The sequence below is a fragment of the Furipterus horrens genome, unplaced genomic scaffold (assembly GCF_987537825.1).
Source record: "Furipterus horrens unplaced genomic scaffold, mFurHor1.1.pri manual_scaffold_3, whole genome shotgun sequence".
NCBI lineage: Eukaryota > Metazoa > Chordata > Mammalia > Chiroptera > Furipteridae > Furipterus > Furipterus horrens.
In genome coordinates this window covers 35966491-35980256 of record NW_028327173.1, presented here as the reverse complement: position 1 = coordinate 35980256, position 13766 = coordinate 35966491, and the positions used below count along the sequence as shown (strand labels likewise).

The 13766-nt window shown below is 36.7% G+C and overlaps 1 protein-coding gene across 2 annotated transcripts in view; it reads right to left on the bottom strand.

Moving 5' to 3' along the window:
* Window positions 1-13530, bottom strand: part of ZFYVE9 (zinc finger FYVE-type containing 9) — a 75891-nt gene extending 62361 nt beyond the window's left edge. For both annotated transcript variants that reach the window (XM_090269456.1, XM_090269457.1), the window contains exons 1-2: window positions 13434-13530; window positions 5565-7666 (exon numbers count right to left, since the gene is read on the bottom strand). In XM_090269456.1, coding sequence (XP_090125582.1) covers window positions 5565-7666; window positions 13434-13503 — 2172 coding nt within the window. In that variant the 5' untranslated portion in view covers window positions 13504-13530. The remainder of the gene's footprint in view (window positions 1-5564; window positions 7667-13433) is intronic.
* Between the last annotated feature and the right edge of the window lie 236 nt (window positions 13531-13766).

Sequence of the window (13766 nt, the reverse complement as noted above, 5' to 3'; positions counted from 1 at the left end):
CAGAAGATATAGAGATTTCTCCATATACACCTGCCTTGCATATGCCCAGCTTCCACCATTACAAACATCCCTCACCACAGTGGTACATTTGTTAGAATCAATGAACCTATGATGACATATCATTACCATTCAAAGTCCCTAATTGACATTAGGGTTCACTTTTGTAATTCCATGTATGTATGCATCACTACAGTACCATAAAGAGTAGTTTCACTGCACTAAAAATCTTCTGTGCTTCATGTATTCATCCCTTCCTCTCCACAACCCCCTGTAATCACCCATCTCTTTTTCCCTGTTTTTATAGTTTTGCATTTTCAAAATGTCACACAGTATGTAGCCTTTTCAAATTGGCTTCCTTTGCTTAGACAAAGAAAAAAATTGGAAGATTCTCATTTCTGGTTCCAAAATTTACTACAAATCTATAATAATCAAAACAGTATAATATTAACATAAATACAGACAGAAAGAACAATGGAATTAAACAGGGAGCCCAGAAATAAACTCTCACACATATATAGTCAAACGACTTTTGACATGGGTGCCAAGACAATTCAATGGGGAAAGAACATTCTTTTCAACAAATAGTACTAGGAAAACTAGATACAAACTTTCAAAAGAATGAAAATGAACCCCTACCTTATACCATAAACAAAAATTAACTCACAGTGGATCAAAAACCTAAAGGTAAGGGAAAAATCTAAATGTAGGGGAAAAGCACCATGACATTTGGCTTGGCAATAATTTCTCAAATGTGGCACAAAAAGCAAAGGCAACAAGAGAAAAAGCAGGTAAACTGAACTTCATCAAAATTTAATCCCTGGCCAGATGGCTCAGTTGGCTGCAGCAATATCCTGTACACCAAAAAGGTTGTGGGTTCGATTCCTGATCAGGGCACATACATAGGTTGTGGGTTTGATCCCCAGTTGGTGTGCGTACAGGAGGCAACTAACCAATGTTTTTCTCTCATATCATGTTTCTCTCTCTTGTTCTCACTTCCTCCTTCCCTCCCTCCCTTTCTCTCTAAAATCAATAAACATATGTAAAAAATTTTTTTAATCAATAAACTTAAATTTTTTTTAATAAATAAAAATACAAAATCCCCTCTCTTTCTTTATATGTCTCTTAAAAAAAGAATGCTAGTGAGTTGATGTGTTACTAGCAAAGAATTTAGGGAGAGCTAAGCAATATCAATTATTCCTATGATCTCATCACAAAATGTACTCTTCAACACTGTCTTGTATTAAGGATATATGGAAGAAAAGACAAAAATATGTGTTTGTGTATAAAAAGTTCCAGAATGTCTAGCACAATAGCAAGTATCCTACAGCAAAAACTGCAATGAATTCTACATGTAATATTCCATTTCTCAGAATTAAAAAATATAAACCAAATCACAAACATTACTTAAATTGAAAGAACAACACCTGCACAGCACTACGCACACCATGGTCAGGGTTGAGCTGCATAGTCTGCCAGCCTGAGTGTCAATCCCACGCACAAACAGGCCAATCGCAATCAAGACTCAATTATAACAGAAGGGTCCACATAACCTATATGAGTGACATTGCTGGAGCACCGAGCTCAGGGGATCGAGGAGACTGCACCACTGGACCTCACAGGACACCCACTACATAAGGTCACCACACAAAGACAGGAAGTCATGGCAGATCTGTCTAATAAATAGAAACAGACACAAAATGAAGAGACAAACAGGCCCCAAACAAAATAACAGAAGAAATATCCAGAAAAACAGCTAAATAAAATGGAGGCAAATAATTTATTAGACGTAGAGTTCAAAGTAATGGTTATAAAGCCATTCAACAGCATGTAAAAAAGCACAGAAACCGTAAAAAAGGACCAATCAAAAATGAAGAATACAGTATCTGAAATGAGGAATACTCAGAGGAATGAACAGTAGGCTGGATGAAGCAGAGGACTGAATCAGCAATTTGAAAGACAAGGTAGGAAAAAAGTCACCCAATCAGAGCAGCAAAAAGAAAGAAGAATTTTTAAAAGTGAGGATAGTTTAAAATATCTTTAGGGCAACACGCAGTGTAACAACATCCACATCATAAGAGTATGAGAAGGAAGAGAGAGCGTGCAAGGTATTAAGAACCTATTTGAAGAAATAATGACTGAAAACTTCCCTAAGCTGGTGAAGAAAAAAAGACATACAAGTCCAGGAAGTACAGGGAGTCCCAAACAAGATGGACCCAAAAAGGCTCACACCAAGAAACATCGTAATTAAAATGTCAGAAGTTAAAGAGAAAGAGAGAATCTTAAAAGCAGCAAGAGAAAGACAGCCCCCCACAAGGGAGTTCCCATAAGACTGTCAGCTGATTTCTCAACAGAAACATTTCAGGCCAGAAGGGATTAGCATGAAATATTCGAAGTGATGAAAGGCAAAGACCTATAACTAAGACTACTTTACCCAGCAAAGCTAACATTTAAAATTGAAAGAGAAATAAAGAGGTTCCCAGACAAGAAAAAGCCAAAGGAGTTTGTTAACACCTAACCAGTATTACAAGAAATGTTAAAGGAAGAAAGAAGGGAGAGGAGGGGGAGGAGGAAGGGAAGCAGAGAAACAAAAATGGAGGAACATAGTTAAAAGAATAAAATGGCAAAAAAATATGTACCTATCAATAATCACTTTAAATGTAAGTGGATTAAATGCTCCAATAAAAAGGCAAAGGGTAGCTGAATGGATAAGAAACCAAGACCCATACATATGCTGTCTCCCAGAGACCCACCTGAGAAAGAAAGATATACACAAACTAAAAGTAAAGGAATGGAAAAAGATATTTTGTGCAAATGGAAAGGGCAAAAAAAGCTGGGGTAGCAATAGTTATCTGACCAAATAAACTTTAAACTAAGGCTATAATAAGAGACAAAGAAGGACACTACATAATGATAAAGGGAGCATTCCACAAGAGGATATAACTCTAGTAAACCTTTATGAACCCAACATAGGAGCACATAAATATGTAAAGCAAATCTTGATAAGTAAAAAGTGAGAGATCAACAGTAATACAGTCATAGGGGATTTTAACATCCCATTGACATCAATAAATAGATCTTCCAGCAGAAAATCAACATGGAAATGGTGGCCATAATGACACAATAAATCAGATGGATTTAATTAGTATCTTCAGAACACTTCACCCTCAAGCAGCAGAATATGCATTCTTCTCAAGTGTACAGGGAACCTTTTCTAGGATAGACCACATGTTAGGACACAAAACAAGTCTCAATAAATTTAAGAAGACTGAAGTAATATCAAGCATTTCTCTGACCATAATGCTATGAAACTAGAAATCAATCATAAGAAGAAAACTGAAAAATGCACAAAAACACGAGGGCTAAATAACATGTTACTAAACTATGAATGGGTTTAACAATGAGATCAAGGGAAAAAATCAAAAATACCTTGAAACAAATGAAAATGAGAACACAACAACCCAAAATCTATGGGACACATTGAAAGCAGTCTTAAGAGGACTACTCATAGCATTACAGGCCTATCTTAAAAAGCAAGAAAAATCTTAAATAAAGTCTAATTTTATACTTAATGGAACTTTAAAAGAAACAACAAACAAAGCCCAAAGTGAGGAGGAAGAAAATAATAAAGATCACAGCAGAAATAAACAAAATGGAGTATAAAAAAACAAGACCAAAAAAAATTAATGAAACCAGGAGCAGTTCTTTGAAAAGATAAACAAGACTGACAAACCTTTAACCAGACTCATATAGAAAAAAGAACCCTGCCCAGTGTGGCTTAGTTGGTTGGGCATCCTCCTACAAAGTGAAAGGTTACCGGTTCAATTCCTGGTCAGGGCACATGCCTTGGTTGTGGGTTCAATCCCTGGTTTGGGTGTATACAAAAGGCAACCAGTCGATGTTTCTCTCCCTCCCTTTCTCCCTCCCTTCCCCTCTAAATAAATAAGTAAATAAAAATTAAAAATGAAACTAGACTACCTTCTCACACCATACACAAAAATATACTCAAAAAGGGATTAAAGACGTAAATGTTAGACACAAAATCATAAAAATTCTAGAAGAAAACTAGGCAGTAAAATCTCAGACATTTCTTGTAGCAATATTTTTTTCTGCTATATCTCCTGGGGCTAGGGAAACATAAGAAAAAATAAACAAATGGGACTACATCAAACTAACAAGCTTTTGCACAGCAAAAGAAACCATCAACAAACGCACTAAATGGGAGAATATATTCACCAATACATCTGATAAGGGGTTAATATCCAAAATTTATAAAGAACTTTAAAAACTCAAAACCAAAAAAACAAACAATCCATTTAAAAAATGGACAAAGGACCTGAATAAACACTTCTCCAAAGAGGACATACAGATGGACAATAGACATACAAAAGGATGCTCAACATCACTAATCATCACAGAAATAAATGCAAATTAAAACCACAATAAGATGTCACCTCACACCTGTCAGAATGGCTGTCATCAATAAATCAACAAATAACAAGTGCTGGCAATGATGTGGAGGGAAAAAAAACCTCATGCACTGTTGGGGGAATGCAGACTGGTGCAGGCACTGTGGAAAGCAGTATGAAGTTACTGCAAAAAATTAAAAATGAAACTGCCTTATGACCAGCAATTCTACTTCTGGGAATTTATCCAAAGAAACTCAAATCACTAATTTGAAAAAAATACATGCATCCCTATGTTCAATACAGCGTTATTTACAATAGCCAAAATTTGGAAGCAACCCAAATGTCCATCAGTAGATGACTGGATAAAAAGACATTTACATAATAAAATACTACTCGGCTGTAAAAAAGAAGGAAATTTTATGCTTTGCATGGATGGACCTGGAGAGTAGTATGCCAAGTTAAATAAGTCAGTCAATGAAGGACCAATGCCATACAATTTCACTCACATGTGCAATCTAATAAACTAACAGGCAAAGTAGTGATGGACTCAGAGATAGGGAGCAAGCTGACTACTGTTGGGGGTAGGCGGGGCTGGGGGTGGAAGGATTGCACAAAAAAAAGAAAAAAGAGAAAAATACTAATGGGCATGGACAACAGTGTGGTGACTGCCAGAGGAAAGTAGGGCAGAGGAAGGCAGAGGAGGGAACTAGGGGGATAAATGGTATAGATGGAGACTTAGGTGGTGAACACACACTACAGCGTACAGATGATGTGTTACAGAACTGTGCACCTAAAACCTGTATAATTTTGTTAACCAGTGTAACCCCAATAAACTCAATAAAAAGGGAAGAAAAGGGTAACTTCCTTATTTCAAACAATTCCATTAACTAAATATCTGTCAATATAGAAACCACAAAGTTAACACTTCCTCAGTTCTCATCTGTTTATGAAAACTGATTCAGCTTAAATCTTGGTAACAAAAAAAAACTTTTATAAACACCAAGAATCAGCAAGGTTATTCTTCACTGATAACTAGAACTGGGTGGTCAAAAGCTATTTATAATGTCACCTCAACCATTTTATATTTCCTTTATTAATTTCTAATTGAGCATTACAAAATGAGCATGCTAGATTTCTGAGCTGACACACGCAACTTACCTTCCCACATGCTCTGCAATGATGCCTCCTTTTGGTGAAAGTAAACCTGGCTTCACATTTCATGCAATTTGGAGCCTGAGAATCTGGTACCCATACTGGAGCCACCTCACCCAGAGTGGTAAATGGCTTTTTGGCAGAAATTCCAAACTGACCAGCTCTGAGATCATTATCTGGGCTATCTGGAGCTAATACAAGGCACGGTCTACTAGATATCCCAGACTCATAACTTTCTAAGTGTTCCCCATTTGTATCAGCAATAGAAATGTTTCCCAAAGAGGCATTGCATACATTGGTTGTTGAGTTTTCCCCTATTTTTGCTTTCCCAAGAACATCATTTTTGTTTTTAATATTATTTCCATTGTTTGCAGGAAGGTCATTTCGTAAATGGTCTGATAATGGCTTTGGAATTTGAAGTTTAAGATTAGAAGGTTGCTTCGGTCTTGCACCACCAAATGGAACACTGATAGACTGCAGGTTTGCTACTATCTTGGGTGAAGATTGCCCAAGCACTGATGGAACTTGGCTAGAGAAATTGTGTAAATAATTTTTCTTCATTAGGTCATCAGTGCTGTTTAAAAGTAGTCTGCTTCCTTCTGTGACTTCATTTGCTCTCTGTTCATAAATATTTGAGTAGCATTCCGATTTGCTCTCTTCTATTTCCTTTTCTTCTGTTACTGAATCTTCTTTGGAGGGTAAAGTCTTTGGAACAAAACGAACGGGGCTCTGCATTCCATAGGAATCACAACTAGAAGTATTTGCTGCTGGTGTATCCATAACAGTAGAAAAATCACATCCTTTACTTTCATTCATGAAAGTTCCTTTTAAATCTAGACCTGCTTCTGCCCTTCTATCACAGTCTCCTCCACTACCATTGTAAGTGTCCTCAAGCTGATTCATCTGCAGAAAATTCTCATTTTCTTTATTTACTTGGCTGTCACTTATCTCATTTAGTTTAGTCAATTTCCAGTTAGTCATCTCCTGAGATTCAGAGAAATGCTCTGTCATATTAAGAAGTTCTGTAGTGTCAAGAATCTCTTCATGCTCACAACCTTCATTTTCATCAGCTCTGACTTCACTGGGTACAAGGCAATCTGAAGGCTGTTCACAGTTATCATCCTTTCCAGACCCACTATGCACGTCTGGTTTGAGAAGTACAGGCAAACCAGACTGGATGGATTCTTCATTTGTTATCTCCTCTGCTGGCTCTTTTTTCACCAAGATCCCCTCACTACAATGGGGAAAGGAGTTTAGACTCCCTAGATCTGTCCTAGGAGAGCTGGTTTTGTCAGTGAAAACCTCATCTGGTACACAGTTCTCCTGGTTTTTAATAGCAGGATCTTCATCCGTTCCCTGGGATGAGATTATTGAATTAATCGTTAAACTTGTAATCACAGACATGGAGGGATCCTTACCTATATTTTCATCATCCTTTAATTGTGAAGGGGAACAAATACTGGCTGGATTATCAGATGAAGTAGTACATACATGCTTAACAGAATCCCCTTCTGCATTTGGTCTATTCAACAGATCCATTTGTTTCTCCAAGTTCATATCTTTTTCAGTGGACCCATTTATATTAAAACTAAATTGATCAGTTTGTCTGTTTTCATTATCCAGTGAACAGCTAAAAGCATCCATGAGGGATTGACTATTATAATTGTTACAATCCTGTAAATCATTTGGTAATGTCCTTTTATCACAGTTATGCATGACGGCTACAACAAGAACATTCTTATCATCTGGCAGACAAGCTAAGTTTCCACATTTCTTCTCTCCCACTTCAACAGTACTGCATTGATCATCTTGATTACAGTTCCTCTTAATTAACTGATCTTCTGCAATGGCATTTTCATCAATCCACATTGTGTTGATCTCTGGATTCAGACCACAGTCCTGTCCATTAGCACAATGGTCCTCTCCCTCTGTGGCCAAAGGAGCTGAATGAGCCAGGGAGAAGACTTTCAGTTGTGGCTGTGACTCATTAGAAACTGTAGTAGGTTCATTCACTCTGGCCAATGCAGGGTTAAATGACAGTAGGTGAGATGGGGGATCTAGAAGCTTATTCCACTTTGTATCCAATAAAATAGGAGGAACTGTTTCATCTGAAAAAAATAAATAATTACTATAAGTTTTCTGGTAACACCAGAGAAGCTAGGACTAAGTTAATCAACTGCATTTGCAAATATAGTCTGGAAATAAGATATTCCTAGGTTATGAAGTTTCTAATCCTTAGCTAAGAATAAGAAAATATATTTACAATTGTTCCCTGTACTATATGTCACTGAGTAGTAATATCCTAGAACATTCCAAACAACAAAAGAATTCTACCTCAATCTAACGACATAATTCAAGTGGCTCACAGGCTGTACTGAGGGTAGCAGGACACCAGTAATGGGGAAGGCCTCAGATTGTCTGAGCACAACATGGAGAGAGGGCTAATCTAAGGAGAAAAAAAATCAGAACAGTAATGAAGATGATAGTAACTAAGTGGGAAGGAAAAAAAAGAAATTTTCTGTGGAGACAGAATGTTCTATAATGTACATCATGACTGAAATGTGGATTACATGAATATATATGTCAAAAATGTATAGTTAAGATCTATACATTTCAATGTGTGCAGATTTTTAAAACCATCACCAAAAAAAAAAAAAAAAAAAAAAAAGCACAATAAAGCTGGGAATGAGGAATGGCTGAAGATATAAATGAACCAAAAATGCAGCATGGCCCTCGCTGGTGTGGCTCAGTTGGTTGGGTCTCGTCCGGCAAACCGAAAGGTTGCCAGTTCAATTCCCAGTCAGGACACAAGCCTGGACTGCAAGTTCAGTCCCTGGTTGGGGCACATATGGAAGACAACCAATTGATGTTTCTCCCTCTCTCTAAAAAGAATAAACTTTTTTTAAAATGGCAACATCAGTCACTGTAGAGGCTGGGCAACAGGTACACTAGTTTACTATATTGTTGTTTACTTTGTATATGTTTAAAATTTGTCCATAATAAGCTTTAAAAAGCATGCTACAGTATGTAAAATTCTGATCATAACCATGTCACAATATACTAATTAGGTTCATATTTACATTATCGAGGACATTTGGCAGAAAGTATTTCATTACCTTATTAAGTCAACCCACTTACATTTTATCAATAAGCATAATTTAATTTTCCTGTTTACTTTTTAGCAGATCATAACGCAGATGGCTATTTTCCCCAAGGTATGGTGCTATGTGTACTTAAAGAAATAAGAAATAATACACTTATTACCCTTCTTGCTTTCTTCAGTAAATCTGATAATCATAGTCCTAAAATTATGTAGATATAGTTTCCCCTCAGTAGTAACATTAATCTTTAATGCTCCCTTTGTACCTTGTTCATATCTTTATTAAAGCATTTACTACACTCTAATGAATGGCTAATTTACCTTACTTTTAAAGGCAGAAACCATTTCTTTCCATCAATATAAGTCCTTACTTTGCATAGTGCCTGGTACGTAAGAGGTGCACAATAAACATGCTAAGTGAGTATCTACACGAGTAAAAGTATTGGGCTTGAGGAACATGAAGATTAAATGATAGCTCTGGCCTCCAAGAAGTACATAATCTAGTTGGGAAAATAAGAAATAGATACATACACATGAAATATCTATTTAGCAGTAAAGGAGAGCATAAGTATTCAAAAACTATTATGTAGTAGTAGAAAACAAATTCAGAGGAGAAAGACATTTTACAGGCTGAGGAAGTAAGTTTGAATTCGTGGAGGAACAGGTAAATGGGCTGGGCTTCAAAGACAATTTTATGTTAAGTTTGAAAAAGAGGACATTCATAAGAGGGGAAAAAGGAAAAGTATAGTCCCCAACACAACTATCTGAGAGACCAATAAGCAAATCAGTTTGTGTAGAAAAAAGAATTCATGTAAGAAAGCAGTGAAAAGAAGCTAGACAGGGCAGATTATAAAAGTCATAAAACATCAGATTGTGTGAAGAATGGCTTAGTATCTGAGTATTAATCCTGAGTTTATCAAGTTTGAGGTAGCAGAGACTTGAGATTTAGTAATACATGCTTCCTTTAAAAAAAGAAATCAAATTTCCAAGCTGGTCATGGAAATAAATTTAAAAAAATAAAAAAAAAGAAATACTGCTCCTTATAAGAATATTTAATAATATTCAAACAGGAAAGATCAGGTATTAAAATTTTCATTTTTCAACCACCTGGGGATAATGTTAACTATCTAGTGTCATCTCAGTCTGTGTGTGTTATATTTTTCATTTAAAGGAGAAAATTAACACAAAATGAGAAATCATTTAAAATATACTTGGAAATGTACCAGGCTGCAGGTAGTAGTTTTAATACAACTGGTACTAAGACTTTAAATAATTTCAAAACAATGAACAACATAGTTACAAACAAGAAGATGGTTTATAAAATTCTCCTTCTAAAGATGTTGTTTTTATAAGCAAATGCTCTATTTTCAAACTAAGAGAGACAATTTTTACTGACTCAAACAAAAATGTACTAGAAATCAACTATATATAAAGTACCTTCCTAGAATCCACAAGGAAGTGGCAAAGAGATTGATGTAATGAACTAACAGTTTTATTAATTAGAGTCCATGGTATTCTAGAAGTATAGTATTCACAAGCTTAGATGTAGCATCTGTATAGATATCTCATGACAAATAACCGTGATACATAGAGGGTCAAACCAAAGAAAGGATTGAGAAAATATCTGATCCAAGCTGAGAGGATAATACACCTTCCACCTTGATATATATAAAGCTCATCTAGATCCAAGAAAATCCCAAATAATTAGGTTTCACATTTACATGAATTAAAATGAACCAAGGGTTATGGGTGAGCTTCATGTCATCAATGGTAAAATATGAGAAGAGCAGTCTATTCCAGGCATCACTCGTCTTCCTCTTCCCTCCTTACTCCAATGATCCCATATTCTCTTTAAGCCTTCCTCTATCATAGACCTAAAGCAACAAAATCAAAACTGGTATCTCTTCCCAAGTGTTATCAAAGAAGAACCTGGGAGGGGAGGCAGGAGGGAGAGAAGGGGGTAAGAAGGGGAAGGGTCTAGTCAAAGAACATGTATAAATGACCCACGGACATGGACAACTGAGTGGGGACTGAATGTGGGAGAAGTTGGGGACAGGGTGCAGGGAAGCAAGAGGGGGGAAAAAAGAGGGACAACTGTAATAGAAAAACAAACAAAAAAATTTTTAGTGGGGGGAAAAATGAAAATATGAAGAATGGAAATGCCAGTTCAGTGAATATTAGAAGGACAAGGATTTTCCTTCACACTGTATATTTTTCTCCCTATCTGATCCCTCCAGAGTTTGGCATTCTAAAGAAGTAAGTAATGACATAAGTTTCTTTGCATAAAACTAGTAAAACCAGTTGTTACTAGAGGTTTTTTTGGCCAAGACGTTGACTGGAATGTCATGCCTAAAGGAGACATGCTTGGGCTCTGGTTGTTACCAAAAAACCCTGAGAAACTAAGGTTGACCTTAGAAGGTAATAAAAGCCCATGAGAAAAAAAGGCCTGGTACCGTGGTTGGTTGTGTGGTCCACAGCAATCTTTTCAGGAAAGGAATGAAGGTTGTTTACCTGAAAGATAGCTAGAAGGGACCTTAAGGCACAATGGAAAACCAGAAGGACTTGGAAAAGACAGGTGTGTACAGGCAAGGCTGAATGCCAGGTATGTGGCTCAGCTTCTGTGCCCTGAAGGGCAGAAAAGGTCACCCTAAATGTTCCTTGCATAAGTTCCAGCAAAGCATAAGTAAAAGTCATAAGTGATCATTTGCTGCTCTTGTTGTGTTTATGCAAATGAACAGGATAAATTAAAAATGCACTGAATGCAGTCCCTTTAAAGACAAGGAGGGTAATCTTAGGGAGAAAAATCGTTATTCAAGGAAAATCACAATGATCAGTGGTAGACTATAAAGTAGTGCAGCTAATCGTCTTTAAAGTTGCTTTTCATTTAAAATATGTGTTCATTTGAAAGTTAAACTATGTCTGTGGTATCATCAAAGATGTTTAATTTACAGGCAAGAAGAATGTCAAATGCCTTGCAACTGGATGTCTTTCCAATAAAACAGTCTTACAGATTTAGAGACTTGTTTGTGGGTTACGTTACATAAATTAACATGTGTTCTCTGTTTTCAAAGGGCATAAGCCTAGGATCTCATTACCTGAGTGATTGTCTGTACATATAGGCCTCACTTAATCCTAGCTGCAGCGCTGCCTCCTGAGACTCAATGGTTTGGCTGAACTAAGTGGCTGGGTTGGTGAAGTATGGGGTGGTCTGTGGTCTTCACTTTAAAACTGGTTTCTCTTTTCTGTCCTAATGGCTTGGACTGAAAGGGCCCAGAGGTACGAGAGGGGGGAAACCTAAAATATTTCCCTCAGCCCAAACTAAGTATAATAGGCAAAAGGGTTTTGGACAGGTGAGATGTGCCTGGCACACGTTCCTCCAAAGAAGCCCTTTTTTCCCTAATGTGGGACATTGAAAAATTAATACCTGCCTTTTGTCATCTAGTGGTTATGATGTCTTTTAACCCTGTTGCCAAATCTGTTGCCCCGGAATACAACAAGGATGCCAGCCTGTTAAACTAAGCACGCCGTTGTCTGGGGACAGCCAACTGACCTGGAGTCTGCACGATCCTTCCCCATGTGGGAAGGCCACCCTCCCCTCCACACCCCCATTCTTATTAGGTATTTCTGGACCCAAGGGTTGGTAGGACAACAACCACGTCCAGCTTGAAGCAGCTAGAGGAGCTCGAGACCTTCGCCCATTGTCCTTTATAAGATTATAAAGGGTCTTAAGTCTGAGAGGGAGGGATTATTCTTTATTGTTAAAATAATTAATCATTTATTTATTTAAAAAAAGAAGAAGAATATATGAAAGGGTGAAGCGGGAGATCTTGTATGTACAACCCATGGGCATGGACTTGCGGGGGGATTGCTGGGGGAGGGGGGTGCTGGGGGGAGGGGAGCAAAGGGGAAAAAAATTGGAACTATTGTAACAATATAATCAATAAAATATACTTAAAAAAAAATAAAAAATAAAAGAAAAAGAACAACCTGAAGCACTGGATATAGTAAAGATTTGGAGGCCATTGCTAAAATTATGGGCTTTATATGGAAATATAACACTCTGTAAACTTGTTACATGCCACTGCCTGTTGGAAACAGAATGCCAAGGATGATGAGTAGAGTGAAAGAGATTCAATTATGGCTTGCCCATCCAAGTCATCCTGAGAAGGGAGTTTAAGGAAAAGGTTTTCCTAAATGAAGTCAATCTTAAGCAGATAGTTTTAGACTGAGCCTTAAGAATGTATAATTTAATTAATCATTTTGGCAGTTGTTTAAAAATGTAAATCTTTTAAAATTAGGTCTAAAATAAATCTTTACTTATTGGTCAATCAATATTCAACAAGCTACTTTTATTCATTTAGGAAATACAATCACATATTTTAAAGCTTCTCTTGACCATGAATTGGTTGTATATAGTAGAGGAGAGTTCAGGTTTTAGTACCATGCTGCCTGGATCCTAATCCTGCCACTTATTAGCAAAGTAACTTTGGGGAAGTTACTTAACCTCTCTTGCCTCTATTCTCATCTGTAAAACATAAATAAGATCTACTTTCATGGGATTATTTTAAAGACAAAATAATAAAATCCATATAAATGATTTAACAATTATCTGACACTGATTAAAAATGTTAATTATTACTCTGGATATTAATGTATAATAATATTAAGTCACTAGACATGATTTTACTTTTTCAAAAAGTACTGCATCCTCTTATAGCCTCACATTCTCTATATCATAAATACATTCAAATACCTTTGTTAAAGTAAATTCTCACCTTCGTTTTGCTCAAATTCATCTAAAACTTTGTCCAGGTTGTAAGCTTCTGCTTGGAAGTAATTCTCCATCGGTGAGGAAACTACTCAAGAGACTTGTTTTAAATCTAGAAAGATCAAACCTGTATTACATTTTCAATTGTTAGAATTCAATTTACAGACAAAACAAATGACACAAAAGGTCCCTCTTCAGGACTTTTTACTGAACTGCCTCCAACACACCCCTCCCTAACCCCCAAAATTCTACATCTTACAGCTCTTGGCTTATTTTCACAGGGACGTTTTCCCTAAGAGCCTTGAAAAGGTGATCTCCCCTTATAATCTCTCACAGCACC